This window comes from Mustela lutreola, chromosome 1, assembly GCF_030435805.1.
Source record: "Mustela lutreola isolate mMusLut2 chromosome 1, mMusLut2.pri, whole genome shotgun sequence".
In the NCBI taxonomy this organism is placed as follows: Eukaryota; Metazoa; Chordata; class Mammalia; order Carnivora; family Mustelidae; genus Mustela; species Mustela lutreola.
Genome location: NC_081290.1, coordinates 64,022,179 through 64,038,225, shown reverse-complemented (window position 1 = coordinate 64,038,225; position 16,047 = coordinate 64,022,179). Strand labels below are relative to the sequence as shown.

Sequence of the window (16,047 nt, the reverse complement as noted above, 5' to 3'; positions counted from 1 at the left end):
GGAGGAGGGACCTGTCCCTTACCTTGAGTCAGAGCTCAGTTCCTGGGGCTTCCCAGCCCTTGGTCCTAGTGCTGTCCTCTGGAATGAGGCCCGCAGAGCTGGTTTAGACTACCCTGCAGACACAGTGGGGGTCGACCGTCCTCCTTCTATCCTACCTCTGCTAATGCTTTGGGGTTCCAGAGCCCTTCCCCTCCCACCACGGGGGACCAAAGGTGCCAATCGAATAGTCCTTCAGGCCATCGTAGTCCAGTTGGCGGACTGCAGGCCATGGTGCTGGCAAAGCTAAGCTTGTTGCCTTCCTTCTGTGGTTATGGAAATTTCTAGATCTCTCTCGAGACAGCCTGTGGGGGGGGTAGATTTAATGCTTTGGGGTAAGACCTTAGTTTTATTTTTTTTCTTATTTGTGCACAATTTGGAGTGTTTTGTTTAAGTAAATTTACTGAGTTGTGCAGCCATCACCTTGATGTAGTTTTAGAACAACTTTAGTCTTCCATAAAGGTCCCTGGTGTCATTTGTAGTCCCTTCCTGTCTCCCATCCCTCAGCACCCCCAAACCACCAGATGTACTTTCTGTCCAGACTTTCCATACCAGCGGAACCAGACAGACCTTGGTTTGGCTTAGTCTTTGAACATCCTAGAATGCCTGCGTGAGGGGAGCCCAGCCTTGCCCTCTTGGGAGGGGGCTTAGTCCAGCCCCCGCTGTGTCACTTACCAGCTGAGTGGCTGCTCACTGTCCTCTGTTTCTCTGTCACATTTGGAGCACTGGGACAGGACCTGTCATTCTGTTGGTCAAGCCTGTGTATTGGGAGAGAGTCCATGTCCTTGGTCCTGCTCACTAAATTCAAGAAGCCACAGAGAAAATACACTGTTTCCAAATGTCCCCTGGGGTGCAGCACCCCATCTGTGGAGAACCCCTTCCAGTTCTCAAGGCAAGAGGAGGGAGAAGCAAAGGTGGCTGGGGCTCACAGAAGCCCTTGAGAGGGAGGTGTGCCTTCTGTCAGTCAGTCCTGGTTGTGGCCAATGTGGATGGGCAGCCTCATGCTTCTCGGACAGAAAATGAGGCACCGAGCCATTAGGATGCTTTTCCATCCTGATGGATGTCAGACCAGGCAACCCATCTTCCCCAAAAGACTTGTGCCTTCAGGACAGCTGCTTCCTGAGTCCTCTGGCCAGGTGACAGTGTATGCCTTCCTGCTGTGGTTTGTCCCACTCTGTCTGGGTGGGAGTGGGGGTGGGGGAGATTGCCTTGACTGCATCAGGGAGGGGTGGGTGGGTGGGGGACAGAGTGAAAAGAATACACACAGTCTTTGGGATCAGAAGCACCCATGATGCGCTCCTGCCTCCCTCACATTTGACCTCAGAAAGGGACTTAGTGGCTCCATGCCTCAGTTTCCCCATCATTCATTCATTCAGCAAGTCTATAAGGAACCCCTCTTCTGGGCCAAGCCCAGGACCGCAGGGACGGAGGAGGCACCCCACCCCCCCATCACCATGGCTCCCGTGGAGACGGCGGGTCCTCCCACCCGCTAACCCGCAGGTGCGTCTGCTCTAGATTTACAGGCTGGAAATGGAAGAGAGTCAGCTGAAGAACGAAATGCAAGACGCGAAGGACCAGAACGAGCTACTAGAGTTCCGAGTGCTGGAGCTCGAAGTAAGAGACTCTATCTGTTGTGCGCTCTCAAACGGAACAGACCTTCTCTTTGAGCCCAAACTGAAATTCATGTAAAAGCTCCCAGATGTCCTCCAGCATGTGTAAAGGGACGTGGTAGAGTTGTTTCCTTTTCTTTTCCTTTTTCTTTCTTTCTTTCTTTCTTTTTTTTTTTTTTAAATCTGTATGTTCAGAATAATTTCACTGCCTTAATATGTTCTGGAGAGAATGCTCACCGAAGTCTTTGGACATGTACCAGAGCTAATCTATTTATTGCCTACGGCTTGTTTTGCACTTAATAAAATAATTTGTTTTTGCAATATTTTGCCTTTTTTATTTGTGTTTCATTTCCATAACTACTTCTTTCCTGCATGCATAGTCACCTGGTATGCATTCTGCAAACCCGGATAGAAGCACCTGTTGCAATTAATAACACACCTTTTTAAGATGACCTTGCATGCAGGGAACCTCTCCTTTTGAAAGAGCAGGGCCCGACCTGGCCCACGACTGACTCTGTAGTGTGTTTACTGCTAGTTTGGCCCATTTTCTATGTGCCGAGGTAAACACAGGTAAGTAAGTAAGCAGGGGAAAGGGAGGCATTTGCAGAGGAGTTTGAGAAAAACCGTGGGGTTGTCTCAGTTCCCGTCCAGCAAATGCAGCCCTGGGTGTCACACAGCGTTGCTCTGGACCGAAATCTTAACTGTTTGTAACTCAACCTGCAACTCAGAGTTACTGTTAGCATGGAGGGAGACTGAATGCTGTTCACGGGGAGCGGTCACGTTCCGAACCTTCGGTAACGTCCCCAATACAGAGCTGGGTCCAGTGTGAGAGTAGTGATGGGTTAAACTGCTTCCCACTGAAACCTGGCCTTGGGTGCCTAGCACTATATTGCAATCCTGTTACTTCATACTCCTTTTTCTGTTTATTGCCATTTAAAAGTCATCCACATTTTAAACATCACCTAAGTTTGTGATTCATTTGTCTGAGCACCTGTTTGTCTGAGCACCTGAGTGGCTCTGCTCTCCCTCCACTGAAGCCTTTGCATGAACGGTTCCCGCCGGGGAAAAGCCAGCACCCTTGCGACACTGGTGTCCCTCCTGTTCTGTTTCCTCCTCCTGGCTTCTGTTAAAGTTGTTTGCACCAGAATTTACCATCTTGTCCTTTGTCGTGTTGGCATGGACTGTGTGGCCCCAATGCCTCCAAACCAAGCGTTGCCGTGCAACCCAACTTTTGCTTGAGCGGGAACAGGATCTTCCACTCACACAGCAGGAGCAGGAAGCCATGCGAGGTCACTGTTCACAGTTCAGCCAGCGAAGAAGCCTTTCCCAGGGCTTTGTCCATGTCCTTTTCAGAGGATTTCCATGAGCATTTCTCAGTGTGCTAGAATTTTCTTTAAGTGTCTCCACCATCCTTCAGAGCCATTAGAAACCAATTTTCTGACTTTCATTCGTATAAAATAGGAGCTTTCTGCCCCCTTTTCTATGGGGACTCCATTTAAGTATTGTAGATAAGAAGACATCCACACAATGGAACCACTGTGAATTTTGGTCTTCTTGGCTAATAAGAGAAATAAAATTTCCCCCCTGAACTGCTTCAAACCAGATTAGCCAGGTTGGCTGGGCTTTGGGGAAGTGAGTTGAATGAATGGCCCCCTTCCCTTCCTCTCTCCATTCACCTTATCCAAGAGCATCTGCAGAGGTCTCACTATCCAAGCTAGTGCTCATTTGGTTACATTTCTTAGTTGAATGATTAAAGGGACCCATGGACACTGTCACTAGATGCTACAGGAATGGTCCAAGCATGTTTACTTATCTTACTGTGATTTTGAGAAAATAAAAGCAGTTTGATTTGAAGGGATAATTTAGAAAGGTCTTCTCTACTTGCCTTCCCATAAAGCCAGCCTGTCTGTTGCTCAACTTTTAAAGGCAGAGCTATATAATATATCCCTGTAATTAATCGGGCTTCTCCTGTCCTTTTAAAAACATGTCAATTTACGTCTGATTAGTAAGCACCTCTCCTGGGAAAATGCTTGCTTTTCCTTCTTTAGTTATGGAGATTTGATTATCAATCTAAGGCAGGGATAGAAGGATCACTGGTGTGTTTCAAAAAAATTGTGAATAAAGTCAGGAGATTATATTGAAAAAAAAAAAAAAAAGTGAATCGAAGGTTTGTGTCCTGGTCTCTCCACTCAGTAGCGCAGGACCCCACTCACCCCCTACCCTGCCCCAGCCTCCTGGTCTGTGAAATGAAAGCCATAATGCCTGCCTCCTGGGGTTGTGAGGATTCAATGGTAGAGCGACGTGCCCCAAGGCACAGGGGACACTCCATGGCTGGTGGCTATGTTGTCTGTTGAAATTTCCCACACTTGTTCTTACCAAGTACTGAATGATGATCTGTGGCTTCCCCGGTTTCCAGCTCACAGTGAGTGAACACATGACACCTTGTTAACCGTTTCTTCCTAGCTGAGTAGGTAAGAAATAGACTCGTTTGCGCAGCCGATCCAGTGCGCGGCGGAAGCGGGACCACGGCGTGCGCCTTCGTGGACCCAGAGACCGTCGTCTGAATGGGCGCCTTTTAGTAACGTCTTTGCCAACTGGAATGCCTTGGTTTTTTGCGGCGTAACGTGGGAAAATGGCAAGTGGTAAACAATCCAATAAAGTTCTGTTTTTAAACCGAATCTTTTCTCCAGGAAAGAGAGCGGAGGTCGCCAGCATTTAACCTCCAAATCAGCACCTTCCCCGAGAACAACAGCAGCGCCCTCCAGCTGTTCTGTCACCAGGAAGGAGTTAAGGTAGCGTGCTTGGGGGGGGGGGGGGGTGCCTCCGCTAAACCGAGATGGCCAGGGGCCCGCTGGAAGTCCAGGCTTGGCCGTACCCGGGGACTGTGCCTTTGTGCTCGCTATGAGTCGAGTTGAACCAGAGGGCCCGGTCCCCCCACCATATGTTGAAAGTTGGAGTTTGTTTCTCGGAGGGTCACCAAATGTCACTGCATTTGCACCCATGTCAAAAGAGCAGAGCCGTGGGACACAGCTTTGAGGGCGTCCCCCAGCTTGGCCGCCCCCCAGCTCCGGGTTGCGAGCTCTCCGAGCCGCACCCTCCCGGGAGTGAGGTCTGCATGGCAGCAGCCGCCCCGGGATGGGACGTGACGCGATGTGACGTGACGTGACGTGACGTGTCGTGTGTGTGGCGTTAGAGCGGCGCTGAGCCCCGCGGGCTGCCGCAGTGAGTGAGTGGGCGGGAGGCCAGGTTGCAGGCTGGGGTCCTGCTGACCCTCGCCACTCCTCCAGCCTTTCTGGAAAGCTCCGCGGACGAGTGGCAGGCCCTGCCTTCTCTCCCTGGACCCCGAAGGAGCCGCCGGGAGTGCTGGGCCCCGCGGCGCGCGCCCAGAGAGGGACCCGGACGAGGCCGAGGCCGCTGCGCTAGAGACCGGGGTGCACGGGCTGGGCAGCTCCCGCAAAATGAACGTTGGAAATCTTTTCCAGGATGTGAATGTTTCTGAACTTATGAAGAAGCTAGATATCCTTGGCGATAATGGGGTAACTATGCCAGTCGGCTTCTGCTCGCGCGCTCTTGTCTCCACCTGGGTGTGCTGTGTGTGCCTTTCCTTTCCTTTCCGTTCGGGTTCTTCCTAACTGGAGAGATCTGACATGTGCAGTGTGAGGCTTCTGTCTGGCCGTGCCCCCGCGAGGGTGGGCGGGCCGCGCTGCCACTGGGGGACCACGCTGCCACGGGGGGGTCGCGCTGCCACGGGGGGATCGTGCTGTGAGGAGCGGATCACGCTGTCACAGGGGGGTCGCGGTGTCACTGGGGGAAGGGGGTGGGGGCTTCCGGACTTAGCTTCTGGATTGAGCTCATCCCTCGCTCCTGCGAGGAATGAGGGCGCGCACAGAGGATCACTCAGAGGGAGAGCGGTATCCCTCGAGATTTCCAAAAGCAGAGTGCGGTGGTTTTGCCCCCTTAAAAGATTGGCCCAAACAGGCCCTAACTCCAAAAGCCTTGGCCCCAGAGATGACACAATGGGGCTGCGTTTGAACGCCGGCCCCTTTAGAGAGCGGTGGCCAAGCCCCATGGTCCCCTCTTGGAGGGGCATCCAAGCCGGTCAGCGCTGTCTGCACAGGAATGTGGGGTCCAGTGTAAAATGCCCTTCCCCCGTTTTTGTGTTTTAGAATTTGAGAAACGAAGAACAGGTTGCAATAATCCAAGCTGGAACTGTGCTTGCCCTGTGTGAAAAGGTAGAGCCCCACGGCGCTTCTGTCCGTGCACGTGTCCGAGCTCCCCCGCGCCACACAAGAACCTGCGCGCTGCTGTCTCGTGTGGCCCTGGGGCATGCGCTCCCGCGTCCGCGTCTGCATGTGCACGCGCATGCTGTTCCTTTCCGGCCTGAAGTCACCCCGCTTCCCCTAGAGAGCTTAGCACAGTAGCAGAGGAAAACCCCATCGAGGAAGCATCTGCAACACCGGGGTGGCCTTCCTATCAGGTTTTTGCCATCCCGGTTTTTTAAGCTTAGTCAAACTCGTACCTGACTTCCAGTTTTTAACCCTGTTTCTTAGGCTTCCAGCCCGCCGCCTTCTACCCTGCGGTTAAAGCGGAAGCGAATTATGCCTCAGCAGCTGGATTTTGCCTTTCCATTATCTCCACCCCCCATTTATCGTTATGCAGTGGTGAATATTTTCACCCGCAGATTCTTACGAATCTTTTAAAGCACTTCCACAGGAGAGACTCTAGGGGTGGAATCGCGGGGCTAACTGGTGGGGGCGGGGGGGTTTCAGAAATTTAATGTTGTCAAAATGGTTTCTAGAAAAGGGGTCCCAATTCCCCCTCCACCTGCGTGTGACCACATTGCTTGTTCCACGTTCAACGGGCATGTCCCCGCTAGAGAACTCTGTCAGTTCCAGGGGCTAAAATCTCATGATGTTAGTGTTTCTGTTTGCATTGATGAGTGGTGGTGATTCTGGGTTGTTACTGTGTATTATCTATTTCCTTCCTTCTTTGTGAATTGTAACAACATTTCTGTTGTTCCACTGGGTTTGTTATTCTTTCATTCATTCTTTCATCAGTTATTCAATACATGTTTGTCATAAGTACCCTGTTTCTTACTGACTTCTCCATGTGCTTTTGCTGTATTTGTTAAAAATACGTTCCTGGTTTACCTTTTACATGTGTTTAGGATATTTAAGGTACACGTAACTTTTATGCAGTCCCATCCAGAGAGCTTTAACTTAAAAATACCGTTTTAATGACAAAGAGGTCTTAGTGATCTTAATCAAGATTCTTCCCAGAATTTTTGGAGGGGCATTGAAAATAGAAAAAGTTTTCTGCCCTGGGCTCTTGTCCTTCCTCCCTAGCCATGTGAAGGGCATGAAGTATTGGTAACAGATTTAGGCAAAGCCTTGCCTGAGGTCACACAGGAGGCAAGTCACTTCCCAAGTCCCTTCACCTGGCTGAGCCTATGTCCCCAGGTGGGCAGGGGGTGATGCTGACTCATGCCTAGCTGGCTGTTGGGCCCCTTAGTTGCAGGTGACCATACAGGGTTAGGCACACCGTATTCACTCAGTAAACATCCCTCCCACCAGTGTATCCTAACGTCCTAAGCAGAGCTCTGTGCACTGTTACATAAAGTGTCTAGTAAACATTCAAGACTCGTTTTCATGGCAAGTGCTTCCTGGAGGATTGGTGAGGTCAGGCTACGTAGTTCCTTCCTCATCCCCTGGGAGACCCCTCCTGGGTGGACACCCCCCTCTGCCACCACCACCACCACCTGGGGTTTCTGCAGATCAGCCTCTGGGTCACTCTGAGCCATGGAACCAGGAACCTGCAAACCTGGTAGGGTTGGTATTGGGACTCTAGGACATGGCATTTTAAAACAGAAACATTGCTACTGAGCACTTAGGGCAAAGGGGTTTGGCCAGTGATGGTTGACTGTGAACCAAAAGCAGGAAACCTCCATGACTTGGGTGGCTGGTTATGGAGGGGGCTGGGCAGGAGGCCTAGGTGCTCCCTCTCTCCAACCCGCAGAGTCTCTTGGAAGGCCACACCTTGTAGGGAGTTCACAGCCTTGCTGAGAATAACCCCTTTCAAGCTGCTCCCTTCTCCCTGACATACTCCTCCCCACAGCCTGGCAAATCGTGGGGGTCCAGATCTGCAGCCTTAGGCCGTCCACCTCAGATCTGTAGGGTGCCTTTTCCTCTCAGCAACCATGACAGATTAGCGATGCTCCCCCTTCAGACCCCTGCCTGGCTTGTAGCAACCCTCTGCTTTGACCCTGTGCCCCCATACCTTTCACTAGCCAACGGGGTACAGGTGAGAAGCCTACCTCCCTATCTGGGATGGTCCTTGGGACTGGACTCAGATTGGGTCTTGGAGACCCTAGCCCTGCCACAGATCTGTGGCTAAAGATCCCATACATTTGGGAGTTGCTATCTGTGCCCCCTAGAGGGGGTGTTGGTGTTGGGAGTGGCCCCAGAAGGAAAGGTGGGTCTGCGGGACCAGCTGAGAGCCCTGACAGGTTCCTGGGGAGACAGACTGCCCAGTTAGCCTGGGACTGAGGGGTTCCTGGGACGTGGGGATGTCAGTGCTGGAACAGGGAAAGTGCTGAGCAAGCACACATGAGTTGGTCGCCCTGGATTTCACGAGCTGGCACCCCAATGCATGTGGTCTTAGAAACTGCCACTCAGTGTCAGCATCTGACAAAGCTGAGGGCAACTTCTGTTTTCTCTTTAGAGGCACAGTGCTGCTTTTGTAGAAGCATGTAAGTGAGGTACAAGTCTATTGAGGACTGTCATGTGGTGTTCCTGCATGACCTTGCCAGGGCATCTTGCTCTAGGGGGTTGTCTTGCTCCTTTCCTCGACTGGGGAAGCCCTGCCCCTTCTTGAAGGTTAGCAGAGTCTAAGGTCAGGTGCCATGTCTTGTCCCCACCCCATGCCCTCTGCAAGTAGCACCTGCCCAGCAGAGAAGCTTGAACGTAGGATGTCAGAAGGTTTATAGGTGATCAGAGTCATACCTCTTCTTTTTCTTTTTTTTTTTTTAATTTAATTTATTTATTTTTAGAGAGGGAGAGAGAGGGGACGGGAAGGACAGAGGGGGAGGGAGAGAGAGAATCCCAAGCGGGCTCCACCCCCAGCATAGAGCCCGGCGTGGGACTCCATCCCACAACCTCAAGATTAGGACCTGAGCCAAAATCAGGAGTCCAATGCCTAACCGACTGAGCCACTCAGGAGCCCCAAGTCACACCTCTTCTTTATGAAGCTCCTTTAAGTTCAAAACCAATTGAGAAACAGTCAAAACCAATCAGACAGATGAAAGTTATTTTGTTTTTTTTTTTTTAATTTCATTTTCTCACTAGTAACAGTACCTTAGCGGATTCAGCTTAGGCCTGCGGCCGCAGTCAAACTTTCCAATAGTTGGCCTGGGGTCAAGGTCTTGGGACCCTCTTGAATGGAGAGTTGGGTCTTAGAGGAGAGAGGGCTCCTGCCTGCCCCCCAGCTCAGGCTCAGGGGGCCTGTACCTATAGGCAGAGACCTGGCTTCCTACGGAATGTCCTCCTGCCCAAACCTCTGTAGACTGATTCACTTCTCCCCTGCAGGTTTGGGGAGGACAGGTGTCCCCATGCCCCTTCTTTCTGGGGGGTGGTACAGATCCAGCTGTATTTAGGTATTCTCTTTCCCAAGTGTGGCCTAGTGGCTATCTGATGGATTCTGTTCAGTGGGAGATTCCTGACCTCTCACACCCAGGATGCTTGTGGCCGGTGTTTTCTGCTCTCATTTTCCTCCTTCAGTTGCTGAGAAGTACTTTTCAAGTTTTTTCTTTCTATGTGTAATATACATGTCAAATTTTTTTTAACAGTAAGAAGAAACTGGACACCATATTCTATAAAACCTATTCTAAGAGCAGCTTGTTGTAATGATTCAAAACTGGATTTTGATTTTTTTTCCATTTAAATTTGATTCATTTTGGGACTGCCCGCATTAGGATATTAAAAATGAAATGTTTTTCATTTCCAACCAAAAATATGCTTTTTTTTTGAGACATCACACATCCTTTCAATAACGTCTAACGAAATACTCTAATTTTGGCTTCTGCCACTGGCTCTGGGGGTCCACTCTGGGGGTCTACTCTGGGGCCTAAGCTCACTCTGATGTTGGGGGAAGCCTGTGTGATCACAGCTTCGTCTAGTCTTGTTCCCTCCATGGAGCCAGCACTCCCCCTCCCAGACCTCCATGCTCTCACATCTGTACTCGTTCAACCATGTTTGTTGGGCACATGCTTTACCCTGGGCCTGTGATGGGTAAGGAGGTATATCAGAACACATCCAATATGGTCCCTGCCTTTGGGCTTCTGTGGGAGGGAAACAGACAACAGCAATCTATCAGGTGAGTGCCGTGAGAGCCATTCATAGGATGATGTAGGAATCCAGGAGGGCACCTGACCCCATGGACTTAGGAAGCGGGGCAGGCTTCCTGGAGGAGGCGACAGCTAATTTGGCCAGAAGGCTGAGTTGGTGTTAGCTCAGTGAAGACCTGAGGCAGAGGTCAGGAGTGGAAGAGGTGGTGATGTTCCAGGCAGGGAGAGCAGGCTGGGCTTGGGGGCCAGCCTTTGTCAGGAGTGATGGGATGTCCCTGAGGGCTTTAAACAGAAGTGGGTTTTTGAGAGGATGTATGGGCTTGAAAGGAGAAAGGGCTTTGGGTCCAGACAGGAGCCTGGAGGGGTAGTGGCTGTAGTGTGCGGCAGGTGGGTGGGTGTTGGAAACAGGAGGAGGTGGAACCAATGTATAGACAGGGGAGGGGAAGGAGAAATCAAGGCAGCTTCCCGCTTCCTGGTTTGGGGGAAATGGGGCTTGTCCTGAGCAGAAGGACCAGGGAGGCTAGGGAGGCCTCAGAGGGAGATGTGGTGGGGCGGCCTCGGCTGCAGGGGGATACTGCAAGAACAGAGGGGGCACAGAATCCCCTGGAAGAATCCCCTGAGTGGGGGTGGGGGGCAAGGGGTGGAAGCCAAGGGCAGGGCTCCAAGAGGAAGGGGAGCCTCGGTGGGAGAGGAGAAGGAAAGCCAGGAACCAGCTGAGCTTTGCGTGGCTATGGCCACTGAGCAAGGCTAGGAAGCCAGGAAAGGGGCGTGGTCCCTAGGCTGGAGGCAAGGAGGCTCTCTATTGTGTTGAATGCACACATTCATACACAGTGTCAAATATGGACAGCCCCTGCCCTCAGACACCCACACTGAATGCCCTGCAGGTCTCCCCACCAGCCCATCTCTTAGTTGGGTTCCTATAAAGACACACATGCATACCTCCATCCTGAGAAACAGCGGCCCACCTCCCATTCACCACCAGCCCAGACCCAAGAAGAGACAGACTGTCCCTGTAACCTGCCCTCAGCAGGTGCTCACCAGCCCACTTTAGCACCCTCTTGCCCTGGAACTCAGCACCTAACCACTCAGGGGTGCTGCTGCAGGGGTGAGGTTTTGCAGGCTGGGTTAGAGATCCCCATTGCCCACCTGTGTGACCTTGGACAGGAGACTTAACTAGGTATCCATGTCTTCACCTATAAAACGTGTGCGGCTGTATCTGCCACATTATGGGCATGAAAGTCTGGAGGAGGTCCCCAGCATGAAGCCACCCTCACAGCACTCAGCAGGAGACCTCAGTAACACTCAGCCACCCAGACGCAGAGCCCCCAGCTGCACACAGGGGCCCACTGTGCATCAAGTCAGGACCCCGCAGCTCAAACGCCAAGTCCTTCCTGGACATGCAGGCTTGATCAGAAACACTTACCTAGGCCCAGGCACAAACGCGCGCGTGCACGCGCACACACACACACACACACACGCACAGATATCCGTGACCTAGTCGGTCCCTGAGCCAACATCTGTCAAAGCTGAACATTTGTACAGACAATTAAATTCTGTTTTGAGGGTTGCCCTGGGACGAGCCGCGGAGGCCAGGAGCCTCATTGAGGAGGAGGCCCCCTGCACACTTGTTTTTGGCGGAAGGCCCCTAGCTGGCACGGGTTCTCATTTGATGACCCTCTGTCCCTGCTGTTTTCCAGTGGCTGAAGCAAATAGAGGGAACTGAGGCAGCCCTGACCCAGAAGATGCTGGACCTGGAGAGGGAAAAGGTAAAAGTACTGTGGGAGGCAGGAGGGTGGAAATGGTGCCTACAGCTTCCTTTCTGGGAAGGCCTCCATGTATTCTTTTTTTTTTTTTTTTTTTTTTTTTTAAGATTTTATTTATTTGAGAGAGAGAGAGGGCATGCAAGCGTTGGGATGGGGTGGCGTATAAGCGCCCCTCGCATGTATTTTGGTGGACACTGATTTGTGTGCATTTCTAAATTTTGCCTTTGCCCTAATGGCTGTGTCCGGTAATTGTCATCCATTGGCTTACTCTTTCACTCACTCAGTAGTTCACTTAATACCTATTTTCAGAGCCTCCGTTATCCCAGGTGCCATGCCAGGATTAGCAGTCCAGTGAGGAATTAGCAGTTCAGTGAGGAACATGTGGGGTCCCTGCCTTGAGGAGCTAGCTCGCAAGCCTGTGGGGATGTGTGCTTATGAGCCAAGAGCCATGAGGCAGCCTGGGGACATTAGAAGCCGCATGTGGGCGATGCTGAGGTCCTTGGCCCAGTGGCTCTGAAGACACGCAGCGGGGCCTCCCATCTTTGCTGGCCTCCCTAACGCCCCTGAGAGTTTGGGAAAGATGCACTGGTCTTCATTTCCTCATGGCTAAGTGAGGGATTCCAAGGTCCACCTCGCTGGGCTGTAGGGATGAGAGACGTGAGACGCACAGCCAGTGTTGCACAGTGCTTGGTGGGGTCCCTGGTGAGAGGTGGTGGTGGTGGTTATTCACCAGGGGACAATGGCATATAAGGGTCCGTTGTGTCCAGCCTTAGGGAGGTTCAAGAGGGCTGCCCAGACGAAATGGGTCTTGAACCTTCAAAGACCAATTCAAGTTTTGCAAGTAGGAGTGAGAGGTAGAACCCAAAGGTAGAAGGAATCGCTTACAGCCTAGGAGCTCGTGTGGTGTGAGAGGGCCCTGGCTTGGAGTCTAGTCTGTCCTCGGCCACCAGGACACATCTAGGCCAAGGCACTGGGCTTCTCTGGTCCTGTTTCTTCATCTGTGAAGTCAAGCGCCTGCAGGAGAGGAGCTCTGACCTTGGAACCTTCCAGTCAGTAGTAGAGATTTGCATTCTGGAGAGACCGTGCTTGCAGGGACTAAAAGAGTGACTCAGGCACGGAGAGGAGGCAGAGGGCAGTGAAACTAGTCAAGAGATGGGAAATGCTGTCATGGGGGGGGGGTGACGAGCCACATCTGAGAACCGTTGGGATGGCTTCATGGGCCACGAGGACATGAGAAGAACTGAGAAGGATTCCTGCATGGGCACTGGGTTGGGGGAGAATGGCTTTGGTGCTTTCAGAACCCCATAGGGATGGGAAGCCAGGAGGAGGCAGGACAGGCTGAATCATGGCTCCTGGGCCTGTGAGGCTCCTGCAGATTCATGCAGAGGGGCGAGCAGGGCAGACCATCACCTCCCTTTTCATCTGAGCCCCTGGTGGGTCCCCAGCTTGCAGGGAGGGTCGCTCTCTAGCAGTGGTGAGTAAGGGGCCTCTGAAGAGCCTCACCAGGGTGGGTTCTTGTGCTGATCTCAGTCGTGGGGGGCCTCCTGTTTTTCAGGACCTATTCAGCAGGCAGAAGGGCTACCTAGAGGAGGAACTGGACTACAGGAAGGAAGCCCTCGACCAGGCGTACCTGGTAGGACCGGAAGTGGGTTGGTCGCTTTGGCTTGTTAGACTCGCCCTCAGAAGCTGTGTTTTCCTTTGGGACTGACACCATGTTTAGGGGCCACACCAGGGCCACATGGGCGCTGTCAAAATGCCCTGTGTTCTGACGGGAATGACTGTACAGCGGCACTGTCCCTTTTATCCAAAATAGCCACTTAGCTGGGTGGTTTCTTCAGGTGTGCTTTCAATTCTAGGAATCATTTGAAATGAGTATGAAGCAGCTGTCTTTCTTATGTGTTCGTTCTACTTGAATACTTACTTATATGTAAAACCCCAAAGCCAGTTTTCCTGTGAACAGGAACAAGGGGCAGTCACCGAGGAACACAGAGGAAAAGCCAGGAGAGCAGCAGGCGGGGATCAGCAAAACAAAATTACTTGTCGCCCTGTTGCGTTTGAGTCACAGAATTTGTCCCAGGCTTCCTGGTGGTTAGCTTAAAATGCGATCCCATCCAGGTTCACGTGTCCTATGGTTTTGAGGCCTCTTCTGGCAGCAAGTGAGATGGGGAGATGATACGGACCCACCAGGGAACCTCACGGCATAGAGAATGGAGAGTTCAGTGTCCCTTCTTGCAAGAAGCAGCAGTGTGATACCCAAAGTCTTGAGCGAGTATTTGCCCTGGTCATTTGCAGTTAAGATCATCTTATGAAATAGTGTGTACTTAAGAAATGCATGGTCCACAACTGGAAAATGACTTTCAGGACCTCATTTCCATGAGCATGGCCAGGAGGATGGAGTGACAGTAGCCAGGGTAGGAGGGGCTGGCACACCTCCCTGAGACCCTTGGCCCTTGGTGTCTGGGCTCTGAGGCCTGAATGGAGAGAATGGGGGGCCGGAGAGGTCGTAGGTGCCATATGGGATTGAGCCTCACTGGGGATGGGGCAATTTTCCCTCCTAGCACTTATTTCTGGGCATACAATGTTATCACGGTGTGGAGGGCAATTTAAAATAGAAATATCTCCTCCCTCTCTGGGAGAGAAGCTCACACTCAACCATTCCCTTGCTGGTTTTGCCTTGACTCTGCCTCCCCTCTCCCTGGTCCTTTCAAGAATGCGTTTCCCACATCACAGGACACTGGCTCCCTAGCGTTTCCCAGAAAGCTCTGATTTCAGGAGATTTATGGACACTGAAGCCAAAGGAACAAGTCTAGAAAACTCTTAGGGCTTCTTGGGTCCTTAATGTGTTGAAGGTTGAAGGGTGGGCCTGGGCTCGGAGAGGAACATAAGCAAACATTTTGGCAAATTCACAGAATCACAGGTTGACTTTTCAAGGGATCTCTGGCAGGACTGGTGATTTTCATCACATTTTAGAAAAGCTCGGTGTCCACCCTTTGCTGTCTAAGTACTGTCTGCAGGAAGGCTTCTGAGTCCCTCTGAGTCCTGGTCCTGCAGAGGAGGCCCCTGGATGAGCCGATCCTGCAACCCCATAGGAATTACATTCTTTCCCAAAGACTGTTCCAAAGCCTTGGGGGGTTCAGGTTCACAATGGGGTTGCCTTCTGATGTCACACTGGATAGACTTGAACATGAGGGAAGTAACAAGCTCCAGGAGGGAGCCTCGTGCCTGGGAAGGAGGGAGGGCAGCAGGCACCACATATGGGCCTGTGTTCCTTTGTCATTGCACTGGGTGAGATGTGGCAGGTCCACAGTGGAGCTGCTGGAATTAGGTGGTGGGGTCCCAGCTGGAGGCTGGTGACTTGTGGTCCCCTAGAAGCACAGCTGCTGCATGGGGAGGGGGTGAGCCTGCAGACACAGGCACAGGCAAGCTCTGGTTCCATGTGGAGCCCACGTGAGGGCCCTGGGCCGTGCCTGTGGACAGACTTTGCCTTCAGGTTTCCCATGGGGGACACCTGGTGGTTAAGATTGGCTCTGGCCTGATGGGTCCTGCATTCCCCACCCCCTTCGCCCCCCCACCCCCACTCCCCCCGGAGTGAGCACAATCACACTAACACTGGACACTGACGGGAGCAGCTGGGAGAGCGGGGACCAGATGCCTGCAGAGGCTTGTCCATGGAAAATGTCCCCTCCACACCGCTGCTTCCAGCCACGTCTTCCCTCTTCTTGGCCATTTCCATCCAGACTGAAGATTGGTCTAGTCGGTGTTGGGAAGACAAGGAGCAGTTCCTTAGATCCCTTGGCTGGAAGCCCTGTGTTGGGGTAGTTGCAGGTGGGACAGGCTGGGGAGGGTGGAGACCAAGAATTTGCAGTGACGGTGACCAGAGCAGTGGTCAGCCTGGCCCAGGATGGGGTTTGCTTTCGAGGACAATGTGGGTGGGGATTTGGGGAAGCAGAAAAGGAGATAATCCTCTCTTTTGTCCCTAGATAACTATATTCAACTATATAGGTAGTTAGAGGTAACTATATTTAAGTGTCTCGGGGGTCAAGTGGAAAAGAAATAACTTCCTCTAATGATTAAAACTCTTGCCTTTCACAAGGAGCCTCCAACTGGCCACTAATCTCATCTGTTTTGCTAACACAAGGTGTCTCGTGTTTGTAGCAGGGCAGGCCCGGTTAGAGCATTGTCACTCTTTGCTTTAGGTTAAAATCGCATTCCAAACTAGTTGGCTGAAAACCACATGTGTGCAATTTGAGACATCCCCCCCCCACACCCAGGAGAAAAGGGGAGTTTGGGGGGAGTA

At 52.0% G+C, this 16,047-nt stretch overlaps 1 protein-coding gene across 4 annotated transcripts in view; it reads left to right on the top strand.

The window, feature by feature from the left end:
* Positions 1-16,047, top strand: part of JAKMIP1 (janus kinase and microtubule interacting protein 1) — a 127,920-nt gene that overhangs the window by 100,109 nt on the left and 11,764 nt on the right. For 2 of the 4 annotated variants that reach the window (XM_059165624.1, XM_059165614.1), the window contains 6 exons: positions 1,552-1,650; positions 4,337-4,438; positions 5,129-5,182; positions 5,813-5,878; positions 11,685-11,753; positions 13,306-13,383. In XM_059165624.1, coding sequence (XP_059021607.1) covers positions 1,552-1,650; positions 4,337-4,438; positions 5,129-5,182; positions 5,813-5,878; positions 11,685-11,753; positions 13,306-13,383 — 468 coding nt within the window. Of the gene's footprint in view, positions 1-1,551; positions 1,970-4,336; positions 4,439-5,128; positions 5,183-5,812; positions 5,879-11,684; positions 11,754-13,305; positions 13,384-16,047 lie in introns of those variants that run through there. The other 2 variants (XM_059165633.1, XM_059165628.1) reach the window with 1 other exon arrangement.